The sequence below is a fragment of the Mobula birostris genome, chromosome 16, assembly GCF_030028105.1.
Source record: "Mobula birostris isolate sMobBir1 chromosome 16, sMobBir1.hap1, whole genome shotgun sequence".
Lineage (NCBI taxonomy): Eukaryota > Metazoa > Chordata > Chondrichthyes > Myliobatiformes > Myliobatidae > Mobula > Mobula birostris.
Window position 1 is genome coordinate 15,288,038 of NC_092385.1, and position 18,045 is coordinate 15,306,082.

At 42.7% G+C, this 18,045-nt stretch overlaps 1 protein-coding gene across 1 annotated transcript in view; it reads left to right on the top strand.

The window, feature by feature from the left end:
* Positions 1–18,045, top strand: part of slc6a11b (solute carrier family 6 member 11b) — a 213,863-nt gene that overhangs the window by 170,083 nt on the left and 25,735 nt on the right. The window contains exons 10-11 of the mRNA XM_072280326.1: positions 2,644–2,756; positions 12,858–12,995. Coding sequence (XP_072136427.1) covers positions 2,644–2,756; positions 12,858–12,995 — 251 coding nt within the window. The remainder of the gene's footprint in view (positions 1–2,643; positions 2,757–12,857; positions 12,996–18,045) is intronic.

Genomic DNA, 18,045 nt, shown 5'->3' on the forward strand with positions numbered 1-18,045 from the left:
CAACAGATGACTCATGTGGGGGATGGGCAGGGGCCACAATGTCAAATCTGTTAAAGAACAGGTTAGAACAGGAATAGTAACTGCAACAAGATCAGTGAAAGATCAAGCAGAGTGCAGAACACAACAAACTGTGCAAATACTAATATGAATAAATAGCAATAAATAATGAATACATGAGATAATGAAATATAGAGACCTTGAAAGTGTGATCAGTGGTTGGGGGAATATTTCCACAACCTTTTCTAATCATTCTGCTTCCAGAGGAACACACACAAAATGTTTCATGTTTCGGCCCGAAATGTTGATTGTCTGCTCACTTCCATAGATGCTGTCTCACCTGCTGAGTTCCTCCAGCTTTTTGTGTGTGATGCTCTGGATTTCCAGCATTTGCGGAATCCCTTGTGTTTATGTTCTGTCTCCAGTCCCCCCCCCCCCAATATGAACATTCTCAGTGCTTTCAAATAATTTTCTTTATTCCCTTTGGTTTACTTACACCTTCTTCCTTCCTGTGTCCTCTCCCCTGTTGATCACATCTCTATTCATTCTGCAAGAGAGATCAGGGCTCTGTAAGGAAATGGGAAAGACCTTGAGAGAAGAAGAATGGGGTTGAATGTGATCCAGAATAGTTTGTTTTCTGCGTTTCAGCTCAGGTAAGCTGGGATACAGCAACAGCAATAAAGCTTCAATGGCAGGTTTATAGCCGCATACTTACACGTCGAAACATTGCACCATCAAGTGGCAGCAGCGAGGAACTCCTCTGTGCAAAGCAATAAAGAAGGCACGTTTCCATGGAAACCGTGTATTACATGTTATAGCTTGCCAATTAACAGCTGTTTGGAATTGAAAATAATAAAGTAGCCCAGCTCTGTATCCCGTACTTGAGAATGCCAAATAAAAAAATATTTCTACCATTCATTCTAAGTGAAAACAATATATCCAACATTAAATGTACATATGCAGTAGTGCCAGTATAGTTCATGCAATGCCATTACAGCTCGGGGCATCAGAATTTGGAGTTCAGTTTCGGTATCCTCTTTATGGAGTCTCTGTAAGTCTTCCCTGTGGAATGCATAGTGTTTTCTCCAGGTGCTCTGGTTTTCTCCCACAATCCAAAGACTTGCCGGGGGAGGTGAATTGGACATTTTGAGTTGTCTCATTATTAGGTTAGGGTTAATCGGGTTTGTTGGGGGTTGCTGGGGCAGCACGGGCCGGAAGGGCCTACTCTGTGCTGGATTGCCAAATAATAACAAATAAATAAATGGATTTAGATAGATATAACTGAGCAGTGTAACACTGAGTTAACAAGGATTCAAATTCTCCTCTTTGCAAATTGACAGAAAAAAGGTGGGTGTAAGTTAATAAGAAGCCTTCAGAGGAGGCAACAATGTATGTTTTTATTCAGCGCTGTCCCCTGAATCTAGAGTGTGTTATATAATGTATTCCATTGGAATTATCACACAAAGCTGAACTCAGTTGCCAAATACTTCAGGTGGCCTGTTAAGGACAAGTCAGTATTCATTCATAAGGAAGTATGTATCCGTACGTAAATGGAAAGTGTTGTGAGAGGATCAGTGAAATCTGTACCACACTGGTGAAGATATAATCCCTGTTTTTTTCTTTCTTTCTCATGCTATCTTTCTCCCTGTCACTCTCCCTCTCCCTCTCTTTCTTGAGCTCTCTCTCTCTCTCACTCTCACTATCTGTCTCTCACTCATTCTTTCTCACTCTGTTTCTCCCCCCTAGAGACTGGGGCACTTGGATGCCAGAGCAAACCAAAAGATCAGCTACTAGGATGATTTTCACAAAAAGTAGCCATATTTTATCATTTTTACCATAAAAACTCAGGAAGGGCCCATTGTACTTTTCCAGGGGTTATGGGTTTAATGGAGGGGATGCAACACCCTTTTTCCTGCCCCCAGACATTGAAAGAAAGGAAGATAACAATATAATCAGCAATAGTGGACTGATGCTGAAGGGAACAAGAGTAAAGCTGGTATGTTTTTGGACCAGAAATCCAGACGCCTGGACCAATGATTCAGAAACATGAGTTTCGAATCCCACTGTAGCAGTAGTGGTTATAAAATGGTTGTGGTAATGGTGTCTGGATTGTTGAATAAATTTAGCTTGAATCACAAATGGCCTTTAGCGACGGATATCATTGCCCTTCCCCCAGCCCAATCCAAGGCTCAGTATTGGCTCTTCAGTGCCCTCTGAACTGGACCAGTAGTTATAAATGGGTAATAAGTTGTAGGGGTTTAATGGGATAATTTACATGGGAGTTGGCGTGGACCCAAAGGGCAAATTAGATGACTACTATGTCAGTTTAAGTTTTAATATATGATGAGAATAAAATGCTGGCCTTACAATAAAGATATGGCATGAGAAAGATAACGGGGGGTTGACATTTCATGTTGAAGCTTTCTCGGAGACCTCAAATATTAACTCTGATTATTTTTCCAAGTGTTTTTTGGTTTATATTCCAGCTTATTGATTCCGTTTGTCTCAGTAAGTGAATTGTAATCCGGCGTCACTCTGCTTTAGAATTAGAAAGATTTGAAAGAAAAATTATCCGGCTGCTTTAAAGTATGCCTCAATTCTGGCAATACTGGATCTCATTATTAACACCCTTGTGTTTATCCACAGGTCCTGGGCTGACATTCATTGCCTATCCGAAAGCCGTCACAATGATGCCTGTTGCACCATTATGGGCAGTCCTATTCTTTTTGATGCTTATTTTCCTCGGACTGGACAGTCAGGTAAAATGATCATGGAAATTATTTGGCATTCATGAATGAAGACATTTGATGAACCGGCAAAGCTCAGCTAGAGTCTGGTCTGTGGTACCTTCAGAGTCTGCAAAGTGTTATCAATAGTACCGATGGATGCACTGGTTGGAGAGTTTATCTGTGGTTCTTTAAATATCTTTGTGTAATTTCTAATTACTATTTGGTATTAATGCCAGAAAATTCCTTGATATAGTTTAAGTTAAAATGGGGTTAACTGTTTCATTTTGGGAGTGCAAACCAGAGTAGAACTTTTATTTTAGATTATGAGGACACAGAGTCCTCTTTTATTGTAATTTAGTAATGCATGCATTAAGAAATGTTACAATGTTCCTCCAGAATGATATCACAGAAACACAAGACAAACCAAGGCAAAAAAAAACTGACAAAAACCACATAATTATAACATGTAGTTGCAACAGTGCAAAGCAATACCGTAATTTGATGAAGAACAGACCATGAGCACAGTAAAAAAAAGTCTCAAGGTCTCTCGAAAGTCCCATCATCTCACGCAGATGGTAGAAGGAAGAGAAACTCTCTTCCTGACATGAGCTTCCAGCACCACAAACTTGCCAATGCAGCATCCTAGAAGCACCCGACCACAGCCGACTCTTGAGTCCGTCCGAAAACTTCGAGCCTCTGACCAGCCCTCCGACACCGAGCACCAAGGACCATCTCTGCCGAGCACTTCGACCCCAGTCCCGGCAACAGGCAGTAGGCAAAGCCAAGGATTTAGGGCCTTCCCCTCCGGAGATTCTCGATCGCACAGTAGCAGTGGCAGCGAAGCAGGCATTTCAGAAGTTTCTCCAGATGTTCCTCCGTGCTTCTCACGTCCATCTCCATCAAATCAGGATTGTGCATGGCATCCTACTTGACAACTACGATATCATTTCGGAGTGGCCACAGTGAACTTACGCAGTGAACAGTAGGCATTGAGGAGTGCTACAGAACAGAAGGATCTGGGAATGCAGATCGATAATTTATTGAAAGTAGTGTCACAGATAGATAGTGTCATAAAGAGAGCTTTCAGCAGATTGGCCTTCATAAATCAAAGTATTCAGTACAGGAGTTGGGATGTTATGTTGAAGTTGTATAGGATCATTGATGAGAGCTAAGTTATTATTGTGTGCAGTTCTGGTTACCTTCTGACAGGGACGATAGCAATAAGATTGAAAGAGAAATTTTACTCCAATGTTGCCAGGACTTGAGTTATAGGGAAAGGTTGAATAGGTTAGGATTTTATACCCAGGAGCATAGGAGATGAGGGAAGATTTGATGGAGGTGCACAAAATTATGAGGTATATAGATGAGGTAAATGCAAGCAGGTTGTTTCCACTAAGGTTGGGTCATAGATTAAGGTTGAAAGGTAAAACAATTAAGGGGAACTGTTGGGGGGAACGTCTTCACTCAGAGCACGGTGAGAGTGTAGAACAAGCTGCCAGCTGAAGTGTTGGTTGCAGGTTCGATTTCCACACATAGCAGTAATTTGGATAGGTACATGGATGGGAGGGGTTGGAGATCTACATTCCTTGTGGATGTCGATGGGACTAGGCAGAATAACAGTTTGGTGTGGGCTAGTTGGGCCCAAGGACCTGCTACTGTGCTGTAGTGTTCTATAACTCTATGAAGAGTTCAAACAATGTCTAATGTTTTAACAAGGAAGTTTAACCATAGTTGTTAGAATGCCAATGTCAATTTTATGTTGAAATTTACAAAGCTTTACTTGTAAAATAAATGAATATTGCTCCCGGCTTGTGGTTTTGATAATTCCTTTGTGCAAAAGGCTATTAATGAAGGAAATCATAGATTCAAACTTATCCAGGGCTTTATTTTCTTGCTATGAATGGAACTCAATAGTGGTTTCAATGGATGCAGCAATGGAAAATCCAGAAATTATCTCTTCTCACAAGTGAAGCAACTCTGATATAAATCAACTTTACAGAATGCAGGATGAGGGAAGTGGTCAGGGAAGTGACAAAACTGATTCAAAGAGTTTAAGGAATTTTATCGATCACAGTAGCTGTTAGACACACAGTGGTGAATCTGCGGATTGCGCAGGGCAGAGAGAAGTTGTAGTCCCTGAAAAAAAGAGTCAGTGGTTCCCACGGGAGCTGCTCTGAAGATTGAGAGATACAAGTTCTGGCCTCTACTCTCTTGTCCCGGAATAGCACCTGGTTCCTCAGGGTCCTGTAGATGGTGATCATACAGCACTTCATTAGATCAGTGTAATCCCCCACACTATCAGACTATGGACCAGCCAAGAGATGAAAAATGAAAAAGCCCTCATAGCAATTACATTTAAGGCATCTTCTTAACTGACTGCTCTATTCAAGATTGCTACTCCTTTAGTGGTGGCATCTGAATTAGTCAGTATGCAGGGAGCTGGGCCACTGAGATCCAGGTACCTCATTATATATCTGACACATACTCTACCAGCCAATGTCACATCACTCTCTGCTTTCCCCTGAACTAGTTCAGAGCCCTTCTCTTCCCTCCAGCAGCAATATCCCAAAATCAGTCCCATTGCAGTATCTCTGACTCGTTTGTTGTGGCTTGCATAAGCAAGTAATCATATGTAGACATAAACACCCACATTTGAAGGCAGTGTTGGCAAATGGTGGGGCTGCATACTCAGTGAGCATGAACTATACGCATATAATCAGTCGATGTACATCAGCTATTCTTATGTACATTGTAAAGAGTTACTTTGTACATTCTGTTTAGGATTGCTTTTATACTTATATTTATTTTAATGCTTATTGTGTTTTGTTATGCTGCATTTAATCTGGAATAGCAATCATTTCAATTTCCTTTATACTCATGAACTGAAAAATAACAACAAACTATCTTGTATCTTGAAATACTAATCCGGAGACTTGACTATAAATTCTACCATGAAATTTAATTTCAATTAATAATATAGAATGACCTCTCCTGTGACCACTGTGAAATGACATTTCTTGTGATCCGTTTCATGACTATAGGAATTGCGGCTTGGCCGACTGACTGTGCTGGAGGTCTGTGTTAAGTCAGTCAGTCAGTTTCTTGATTACAGGAATTGCGGTTTGGCTGACTGACCATGCTGGAGGTCTGTGTTATATCAGAGCTGGTCAGTTTCATTACTACAGGAATTGTGATTTGGCCAACTGACTGTGTTGGAGGGCCGTGTTAAATGAGAGCTGGTTGGTTTCGTGACTACAGGAATTGCCACTCGGCCGACTGACTGTGCTGGAGGCCCGTGTTAAATCAGAGCTGCTGCAGGTGTTGCTGCTTCCTGTTGTGTTTATTCCTTCAGGCAGTTGATGATACAAATTCCCAGGCTCCCTGTTAGTAGAGCTTTCTCTAGGGTCTGTTCCTCAAAGCACCGGATAGTTTTTCATTCATTCATAACCTTGAGGGATCCTTTACTGATGGGAATATGATTGAGTCATGTGAGACAGTTTGGCCTGTGTTGTCATGTGAATAAAGTCATCGGAGGGAATTGGCTGGTGGATCTGAAGCCGTGTCTTTATTCAACAAAATGAGACACAGCAGGCCCTGTTGGAGGTGGAGACCTGCTCAAACCAATGCTACACAACATTTTATATACTAAAGATCAAAGGGCAATTCCATATTTACAATTAATCCATATTGTTTCCTTTGAACTACACACGACCTTCACACCCACTCTACAGACACCTAAATGCATTTTAATCAGCATTGTCTCATCTTCCATTCACGGCTTTTAGGAACCCATTGTTCACAGCTGCATTTTAAATTTATCTGCAGTCCATATTCAGATTTGAAGGTTGGTGGCTGAGGTTATTTGCTATTTGTGCTAACCTCAAAAATGCCCTAACAGTCTGAACCTGTAATGCAGATTAGGAACACAGTCAAACCTTTGAACCTTTATTAGATTTTGAGAAAAGGTGGGGCTCATTTGCTCATTATTATCATTTGAGTTCATTGACATAATTTTTCCACGATCTAATTGTAAATTTTTTAGTATATTTTCTTTTCTTGCTAGCAGTTTGATGTTTATTTTTAGAAGCTTTTTGTATGACGCGTGACTCCGGGGTTGTACATCTAATGGGTTCTTTTTTTTCTCACTTTTCTGCTTAGTAGGTTTTTTTTGTTATCACAAGATTTTTTTCAATCTTTAAGATAATGTCTTTTTTGAGACATTGTAAATGTTGTTACTTCAATGTACTCATGTTATTTTTCCTGTATAATATAACAATGGAAAGATTTGAAAAGAAAGAAAGGAACACAAGGCTCTTTTATGTAGTGGGTTCTGCTCAGTAGTCTGGTAGAGATGAAGATAAGCGCATCTTACTTATGCCACTGACGTTTAGGGCAGCAATGAATGTCCTCCATCTCCATCGTACGCCTATGTAGAAAGATTCTTCATTGCTGTTTCCATAGCTATTGTTTTTTGACCAGTCAGGGTTGTTGGCCCTGAGCTGAACCCCTGAACCTGGAGGACCAGTGGACCACTCTTTGTCTGGCCTCTACCCTTTGACCTGCTTGGCATGGGTGACCCTACCAAGAGCCAGAGCACAAGAATCCAGCCAAAATAGCTCTCTGGGTCATTGAGGCATACAAGCCTCCAAATCACAACAAGGTTGTGGTCCTCTTGGAGGTTAAACACATCTAGCAAATATTAAAATTACAGCACTGTGCAAAAGTCTTAGGCATATATACATATATAGCTAGGATGCCTAAGATTTTTGCACAGTACTTTTGTACATTATGCCTTTCCAGTTACCAAATAACACTTAATACTACTGTGCTAATACAAAACTAAGTAGTCTTATTTCTGTTTCCCAGCCACCTTCCTGTGTATAATACTTTAACTAATATACATTACTGTGCAAAAGTCTTAGGCACTCTAGCTATATATATGTGCTATAGAAATGCTAGAGACACTCAACAGGTTGGACATCTTCAGTGGAAAGAGAAAAAGAGTTAATATTTCAGGTCAAATTCCTCCTGGCAGAACCATCAATGTGCAATGGAGAGTAGTTGGCCTGTGCTTTCTGAAGTCCATAATCATCTCTTGTCCACGTTAAAACTCAAGGAGTTGTTCTCACATGTTTTGACAAGCCTCTCTACCTCCTCTCTGTATGTGGACTCATTATTGTTGTTAATGAGGCCAACCACTTATGTATCCTCAGCAAACTTGATGTGGTTTAAACTGCATCTGGCAGTGCAGTCATAAGACAGCAGTTTGGACATCAGTGGATGAGTACACAGTCTGGTGGGGGTGGGGGGTGGGGATACACACCACTGCACAGCTTGATGGAGCTTGAGATGATACTGCCAATTGACATGGATCACAGAAACAGAAATGAGGCCATTCAGCCCTTTATACCTTGATTTCCATGCTTTTGAACCATGGCTGATCTCTTCAATTGCTGCCCTATGTCCCTTAATACTGCCACTTAGCAAAAGCAATTGAACCACCCATCTTAGATGAGACTAAGCTTGATGGATTTATTGGGAGTGCAAAGAATAATCTATGGTTACAGGGAGAGTCTTGGTGAAGGGTCTCGACCTGAAACCTGGACTCTTTATTCCTCTCCATAGATGCTGCCTGACCAGCTGAGTTCCTCCAGCATTTTGTGAGTATTACTCAGAGTAATAACAGTGTGTTGCTGAAATGGGCTGAGAAATCGCAGATGGGGTTCAATCTGGACAGTATGGCGTGATGCATTTTGGAAGAACTAATGATATTAGGATCAGTGACTAGCTACAATGGAAAATGCATTGAGGACATTACTGTGATTAAACACAGGGGTAAACCAGAAACCATGGCTGATTGCAGAGGTTCATGTGCTGCTTAGGGTTCAGGACTTTGCCTTCATGTCAGGGATAGGATGGCTCTAAAGTCAGCAAGAGCGCGCACTCTCACATGCCATCAGGAAGGCAAAGCGAGAGCACTCATAGAAAATTACAGACTTCTTTGTGACACCACGGGCAGGCAGTACATACGGCAAGGTATATAAACCACAGCTGATTGTTATTGCTACAGTACCCCCTTCATGATAGGCTGAATGTTTTCTACGCACAATTTGATGCAATGAATGGTATGATATCTCGGAAAGCCTCCTCACCCCCTGAGGAACAGGCAGCTTGTCTGGCCGAAGCCAAGGTGAGGAGGGTCTTAGCCAGAGTAAACCATGGAAAGCATACCTGGTTCGGGTGCTGAGGGATTGTGTGTCAGCTTAAGCGGGTCCTTATGGACACCTTTAATATCTTTTTGCAACAGTCCACTGTCCCTGCAGGCTTCAAGGCAGCCACAATTATTCTAGTGCCCAAGAGAGTGGCAATAACTGCCCTAAATGAATACTGCCCAGTGGCAATAACCTCAACAATCGTGAAGTGCTTTGAGCAGCTGGTAAAGGATTGTATAAAATCCCACCTTCCAGCTACTTGGGGCCCTTTCCAGTTTGCCTACCACTCAAACCAGTACACTGATGATCCCATATCCTCACCCCTCCACTCAGTCCTGTCCCACCTGGAAAACAATGCCTCAAACGCCAGGTTGTCGTTTATCAACATCAGCTCGACATTTGACGCGATCATCCCTCAGAGGCTGGTGGGTAAACGGCCCTCGTTAGGATTGAACACCTCTCAGTAACTGGATCTTGGTCTTCTTGATGGAAAGTCCCCAGTTAGACCAAACTGGCAGCAGCATCTCAAGATCCATCACGCTGAACACTGGTGCCTCCAATGTTGTGTGCTCAGCCTGCTGGTGACTCACGACTGCACTGACAGATCCAGTTCAAAAAACATCATCGAGTTCACCGATGATACAAGAGTGGTTGGCCTCATCGGCGACAATGACGAGTCGGCATGCGGAGAGGAGGTAGGGAGGCCTGTCAAATGGTGTGAGAACAACTACCTGAGTCTCACTGTGGAAAAGACAAAAGAGATGATTGTGGAGTTCAGGAAGGCGCAGGGCCACCACTCTCCAGTGTACATTAATGACTCTGCTGTGGAGGGAGTGAAGAGCACAAAGTTCCTTGATGTGAACATAACAGATGATCTAAACTGGACCCTCAACATCTTCTCATTCGTTAAGAAGCCACAGAAGTATCTACAATTTTTGGGGCGATTGATATGTGCAAGTTTCCCTGTGCCCTTTCAAACAACTTTCTACAGGAGCACCGTCGAGAGTGCCCTGTCTGGCTGAACCATTGTGTGGTGCGGAAGCTGCAAGGCATCGGACCACAAGGCCCTACAGAGAATAGTAAAAACTGCCGATAAGATCACCAGGATTTCTATCCCCCCTATTTGTGACATTTAAACAAAACATAGAATAGTACAGCACAGTACAGGCCCTTTGGCCCACAATGTTGTGCTGACCCTCAAACCCTGCCTCCCATATAACCCCCCACCTTAAATTCCTCCATATTTACTGGGAGCATTTTATATGACGGGCCCAAAGCATTGCTGAGGGTCTGTACCATCCATCCCACAATCTCTTTGTCACACTACCATCAATCAGGAAGAAGGTGCACAGACATCAGGAGTAGGATTGCCAGATTGGGTAACAGCTTCTTCCCTCAGGCTGTGATACCCTGCCACCACCAAGGTCTTGTCACTAGGACAGCGAATGGTTTACTGTTTACCTGTGCTACACCATACATGCTCTTTGAATTATATATTTATTAACTTATTTGTAGTAATATTTTATTTTCTGTGCTGTGTGTGATATTTGTTTTGTGGGTGCACCGTGGTCCAGAGGAGCTTTGTTTCGTTTGGTTGTACATATGCCAATAAACTTGAACTTGAGGGTGTAGACAATTGAATAATACATTCCAATGGATTATTAAGGAACAGAGGGACAGTGGCATGCAAGTTCAAAGATTTTTGAAGATGGCAGTGCAGGTAAATAACATGGTTAAGGACGTGAATGGGATGCGAGTCTTCGGGGGAGAAATGCTCCACGCCAGAGAAAATGCTTCCTGAAGGGACCTACTGCAAATAAGCAAGAGTACCAATGCAAGTGGTTAAGTAACTTGTAAACAAGAGAGGTTCTTCAGGTTCTGGAGGTCTTGAGCAACACACAACAAAATACTGGAGGAACTCAGCAAGTCAGGCAGCATCCAAGGAGGGGAATAAACGGTAAACATTTTGACCTTTCATCAGGACCGGAAAGGAAGGGAGCAGAAGAGGGTTATGGGGCGAGATGAAAGAAGTACAAGCTGGCAGGTGTTAAGCGAAACCAAATAGTGGGTGAGTGGGGGAAGAGGGAATGAAGTGAAAAGCTGGAGGGAGATGGGTGGAAGAGGTAAAGTGCTGAAGAAGAAAGAATCCGATAGGAGAGAACAGTGGACCATGAAAAAAAGGGGGAAACTAGAAATTGGCCATAAGCAGGTAAGGAGAAGACTGGTGAGAAGGTAACCAAATGGGGAATGAAAATAGAGAGAAGGTGGGGAGGGGAGAGAGGGGAGAAATTAATGGAAGTTAGAGAAAAGCAATGTTCATGCCCTGCTATAATTACCCTTTGCCAGATGATCCTTTACTGTGTGATCATTAATTAATCCCATCTCATTATACAATACCAGATCTAAAGTAGCCTGCTCCCTGGTTGGTTCCTCAATGTATTGTTGTAACAAATCATCGTACGGACACTCTGTAAGCTCATGCACAAGCATACACTTGATTAGTCTAATCGGTACGCTGATTAAAGTCACCAATGGTTATTACAGTGATTTCATACATACCTTCATTATTTCTAGATTTATATTCTGTTCTACAGCACCACTATGGTTATAAAATCCATATATTACATTCACCAGTTTACTTTATTGTTGGGTGTCTCCACTCCAGCAGACACTACATGCAGAGCTTCTGAGCAGGGCCGGACTTTAGGCAGGCCTAGGCTGGGCTGCAGCCCAGGGGCCCGAGCTGCAGAGGGGCCCAAAATAAGTAGCTATCATCATGGCGGACAAAAAAAAATACGGGAGTGGAGCACAGAAAAGAAAAAAGAAATGAGAAAAAGAGGATCGTGAGAAAAGAAACATTTAAAAAGACATTGAAATTGATAGAATTTTTTAAACCTGTTCTCAATGATGCAGCAGTACCATCGTTCTTGTCACCAGTTGTCAAATGGAGACTTGTTCAACAGCTAGTGCTAGCACCAGCGTTAGCACAGGACCACTGTCCTTGCCACAGTCAGCAGCTAAGAGGCAGAGAGCATGACTTTGGGATTCCTGACCACAGAGGCCTCCGAACAACCAAGTCGGGCCGCCATTAATGTTAACGTTACTGCTACTGAGGATCCTTGCAGCACTGATCCTGCTCGCTGGGGAAGGGAAACGTTAGATGATTCAGTCAGAGCGTACTGACCCTCAGTGTCTCAGAAAGGCAGCATCCATTATCTCCAGCACCCAGGGCATGCTCTTTTCTCACTGTTACCATCAGGTAGGAGGCACAGAGGCCTGAAGGCACATACCCAACGATTCAGGAACAGCTTCTTCCCCTCTGCCATCCCATTCCTAAATGGACATTGAACCCTTGGACGCTACCTCACCATTTTTTAACATACAGTATTTCTGTTTTTTTGCACATTTTTAAATCTATTTAATATATGTATACTGTAATTGATTTACTTATTTAATTATTATTATTTTTATTTAATTTATTTATATATATATATACATGCATACACACACACACACACACATATTGTATTGAACTGCTGTTGCTAAGTTAACAAATTTCACGTCACATGCCGGTGATAATAAATCTGATTCTGATTCTGATTCTGAAGTGTGTTTTGACAAAATGTCTTCTGGCATAGCATTTTATACCCTTTGTTTCTCTGTCCACAGATGTGCTGAACCTGCTGACTATTAGCAACACTTTTTGTTCTGACTGCCTTCACTCTTATATTAAACAGCTTTGCCAAAATGTAAATCCTTCAGTTTTCCAAATTGAACAGAGATTAGTTAAGAACTGTTGGATAAGTAGCTGTGCTTTGTGTCCTGGAGATTTCTCCTGGCCTTAATCCTCCCTTTACATAAATTCACATTTGAAAATATGGCTTCAATATTTCAACATGGCTTGTGTTTTTCTTTGCAGTTTGTTTGTATGGAAAGCCTCGTGACCGCTATAATAGATATGTATCCCAACGTGTTCCGAAGAGGATACAGGAGGGAGCAGTTAATATTTGTTATTGCACTTGCATCGTACTTGTTTGGATTAGTAATGGTAACGGAGGTAAGATCATGAAAATGAAAGTTTTTGTTTATATTACAAATGTATACAAAGTTGAATGATCTATGTCCTGGAGAATTATCGAAGAGTATACTGTAGAACAGGTAGCAGAAAGGTACAGGATGTTCAGGCAACGATGACTGTGCTAACCCTGATGCCAATTTTAACTAATGGCATCTGACCATGTATGTTATACATCCTGTTTTCTCTTTTTCTCTTGTTTGTGATTGGAATGCCCCCCTCTCCTTCACTATTCCCCATTCCCATTTCCCTCTGTCACCTTATCTCCTTACCTGCCCACCACCTCCCTCTGGTGTTCCGACTCTTCTTCTTTCTTCCATGGCCTTCTGTCCTCTCCTAACAGGTACCCCTCTCCCACCCCACATACTCCAGCCCTGTATTTCTTCTGCTAATCAACTTCCCAGCTCTTTACTTCCCCCTTCCCCCCTCCCCTCCTGGTTTCACCAATCACCTTGTGGTTCTTCCTCCCCTCCCTCCACTTTCTTACTCTGACTCTTCATCTCTTTTCCAGTCCTCGTTCATCACTTTCTCCAGTCAACTTTACTTCATCCCCCTCGCCTCTCCAGGTTTCACCTATCACCTGGAGTCTCTATCTCCCCTCCCTCCACCTTTCAAACCTACTCCTCAGATTTTTTTTTCTCCAGTCCTGCCGAAGGGTTTTAGCCCAAAACGTTGACTGTACTCGTTTCCGTTGATGCTCCCTGGCCTGCTGAGTTCCTCCAGCATTTTGTGTGTGTTGCTTGGATTTCCAGCACCTGCAGATTTTCTCTTGTTTATATATCCCTTAATTCTGTTCGCCCCCCCCACACACACCTCTATCATGTACCTGTTTAAAATGCCTCTTCAACTTTTCTATTGTATCTATATCCACAACTTCTCTTGGCAATGTGTTCTAGGCACCTACTACACTGTGTAAAATAAACTTGCCTTGTAAATCTTCTTAAATCTTTTCCCCTCTCATATGAAAGATATGCCCTCTAGCATAAGACATTCCACCCTGAGAAAAAGACTGATCACATTCTTAGGGCGCACGTTCGCGTACTGGTTAGCACAACGCTTTACAGTATGGGCAACCCAAGTGCAATTCCCGCTGCTGTCTGTAAGGGGTTTGTATATCCTCCCCGTGACCACATGGGCTTCCTCCCACAGTCCAGAGATGTACCGGATGGTAGGTTGATGGGTCATTGCAAATTTTCCTGTGATAGACGAGAGTTAAATTGCGGTGTTGCTGGGCGATGCGGCTCAAAGGGCCGGAAGGTCCTATTCTGCGCTGTATCTCAATAAAATATAATTAAAAAATAAAAATACCCTATCTGTGCCCGGCGTAAATTCATATACTCCTACCAGATCACCCTTCAGTCTCTGAGGCTCTGGTGAGAACAATCCTAGTTTGTACAAACATTCTTTTAATCGCTAATGCACTTTAATCCAGGCAACATCCTCTCCAAAGCCTCCACATCCTTCCTATAAGACAGCAACCAAAACTGCACATAATATTCCAAATGTAGCCAAATCAAAGTTTCCTCCAGCTGCAGTCCTCACATTATCACTTCACAGCCCTACAAATGAAGTCAAGTATTCCTATGCCTTCTTTACCATCCCATCTGCTTCTGTTAACAACTTTCATCAAGCTGTGGACTTGTTCCCCAAGATTCAACGGTATATTTATGTTCCTTAGGGTCCTGGTATATACAGTATATTTTCCTCTTATATTTGACCTTCCAAAGTGCAACGCCTCACATTTCCCTGGATTAAACTTCATCTGCCATTTCGGTCCACATTTTGACAACCTTTGTCACTATTTACAACTTCAACTTTTGTGTCTTGGGCAAAGCCTCTCATCAGCCCACCCACATTTTCATCAAAAGAGGTCCCAGGACTAATCAATGCAGAACACACCTGGACATAGACCTCCATTCAAAATAATACCTTTCTACCACGGCCCTCTGGTGTTCTATGGCCAAGCCAGTTTTAGAATCCAATCTACCAAGTCTCAATGGATCCTGTGTGCCTTAACCTTCTTGATCAACCTATCATGAGAGGCCTTGTTGAAACGTCTAGTAAAATCCATGTATCCTACATCTATTCCCTTCCCTCATTAATTATCTTCATCGTCTTCTCAAAAAACATAATCAAATTTGTAAGACATGACCACCCCTGCACGAAGCCATGTTGACTACCCCTGATTATCCTATGCTTTTCCAGATCCTATCTCTAAAAATCTTCGTCAATTTTTTCCAACTTCTGACATAAGGCTCACCAGCCTATAATTTCCTGATTTATCTCCATTACCCTCCTTAAACAGTGGAACAACATTCTGGAACCTTGCCTGTGACTAAAGAGGATGCAAAGATCTCTATCAAGGCCCTAGCAATCTCCACAACACACATCAAAGTTGCTGGTGAACGCAGCAGGCCAGGCAGCATCTCTAGGAAGAGGTACAGTCGACGTTTCAGGCCGAGACCCTTTGTCAGGACTAACTGAAGGAAGAGTTAGTAAGAGATTTGAAAGTGGGAGGGGGAGGGGGAGATCCAGAGAAAGCAGGAACTCCCAGTGGCCACACATTTTAATTCCACATCCCATTCCCATTCTGACATGTCTATCCACGGCCTCCTCTACTGTAAAGATGAAGCCACACTCTGGTTGGAGGAACAACACCTTATATTCCGTCTGGGTAGCCTCCAACCTGATGGCATGAACATTGACTTCTCTAACTTCCGCTAATGCCCCACCTCCCCCTTGTACCCCATCCGTTATTTATTTTTATATACACATTCTTTCTCTCACTCTCCTTTTTCTCCCTCTGTCCCTCTGACTATACCCCTTGCCCATCCTCTGGGTTTTCCACCTTGTCTTTCTCCCCGGGCCTCCTGTCCCATGATCCTCTCGTATCCCCTTTTGCCTATCACCTGTCCAGCTCTTGGCTCCATCCCTCCCCCTCCTGTCTTCTCCTATCATTTTGGATCTCCCCCTCCTCCTCCCACTTTCAAATCTCTTACTCACTCTTCCTTCAGTTAGTCCTGACGAAGGGTCTCGGCCTGAAATGTTGACTGCACCTCTTCCTAGAGATGCTGCCTGGCCTGCTGCGTTCACCAGCAACTTTGATGTGTGGTGCTTGAATTTCCAGCATCTGCGGACTTCCTGTTGTTAGCAATCTCCACACTTGCCTCTCTCAGTGATATGGATAGTTACATCCGGCCTGAGGACCTATCTGCCTTAATGAACTTCAAGAACCTCAACGCCTCCTCCTTCTTGATACCAACATCTCCCAGAATATCAACATCCCCCTCCCTGATCTCACTAACTTCCATGTCCTTCTCCTGGATGAACACTGATGTGAAATAATTGATTTGTACCTTGCCCACATTCTCTGGCTCGAGGTATAATATTCCTCCTTTGTCTTTGATTGGTCCTATGCTCTCCCTAGATTACCTCAAATAATGCCAAGATTTTCAAATAAAAACATATACATCAATAAACCACATTTAATATCTGATATAAGAATAGCAATTCACTTTTATGAAGCAGTTTTAACAGGAAAAAGAATCACAGTGGTAAAACCAGGAGTAAATGGACACCAAGCTAAATGAGGAAGATTGGGAGGACAAGGAGGTAGGTCTTCAAACAGGCTTTATAGGAGCTGAACAGCCTTGAAGCCTTAGGGGAGAAATCCAGAGCATGAGATGAAAATGGAATCATGGAATCATCAAAAAACAGGACAAAGCCATTTGGCTAATGGGATCCATGTTAGCTGCTTATACGACACTCCTCCACTCCTTCTCTTTTTTTCTCCTAACATTTTTAATATTTTATTTTATTGAGATACAATGCAGAAAAAGTGCTTCCGGTGCTTCGAGGCACGCCACCTGGCAATCCCCGAATTTCATCCTAGCCCAATCAGGGGACAATTTACAATGACCAACCGGTATGTCTTTGGACTGTGGGAGGAAACCGGAGCACCTGGAGGAAGACTACATGGTCACAGGGAGAACATACAAACTCCTTACAGGCAAGCGGTGGGAATGAAACCCATGTCGCCTGTACTATAAAGAGTTGCGCTAACCACAACGCTACCATGCCGCCCCGCAACATTTCGATCTAGTTTCCTTCTGATTGATTGAGCTTCCACTGTCTTTACGTTGAGTTGCAGGTCATTACCGTGCTGTGCATAAAGAGGTTTCTCTTACTTTGATGTGAGGAATAAAGTTGTTTTACACAGAGAGTGGTGGAATGTTCTGCCAGGGTTGGTGATAGAGGCAGGTACATTAGGGACTTTTAAGAGATTTTTAGATAGGCACGTGAATGTGAGATAAAAAGCGAGGCATGGACATTGTGCAGGCAGAGGAGATTAGTTGGCTCTTTGATCACTAATTGGCACAACATTATGGGCCAAATGGCCTGTTCCTATGCTGATTTGATCTCTCTTCTATATGTTCTTATGTCTTTTACATCTGTCTGTTTGTTCTCAAACTATACTTCACTAGGAATAACTTCACCCTATTTACACAATCTAAACCCTCATGACATTGTCCACCTCTATGAAATGTCTTTTTAACTTTTTAATTTGCTGCAAGGCGAACAAGCCCTACTTCACTCGTCTAATCTTGTGGCTCATTTCGCTGGGTTCTGGAACCATTCCAGCTCAGATAAAGCCACAAGCACTCCAAGAAGAGGTAGCAAATGACACCAAAGACAGGGGGTAGAAGCTTGCCGAGGGAGGGGAGTTGATATAGCATCTCAGGTTTTGTGGAGATAGGAAGGCTATAATAAGACCAATGAATTTAGAACCTGATGTGGTGATTGGGTTCATGTCAAATGAATGGGCACACTGTGCAGAGCTCAGGGGTTGAAACATGAATGGACCCCACAACTAGAATTATTGGATGGATCTTGGGTTATAGATAGATGATTATTTATTTATTTATTGTGATAGAGCAGAATAGGCCCCGATTTCACTTCGACCTGCACTACCCAGCACCCTGATTTGTCCCTCACCTAATCACGGGACAAATGACAATGACCAATTAACCTA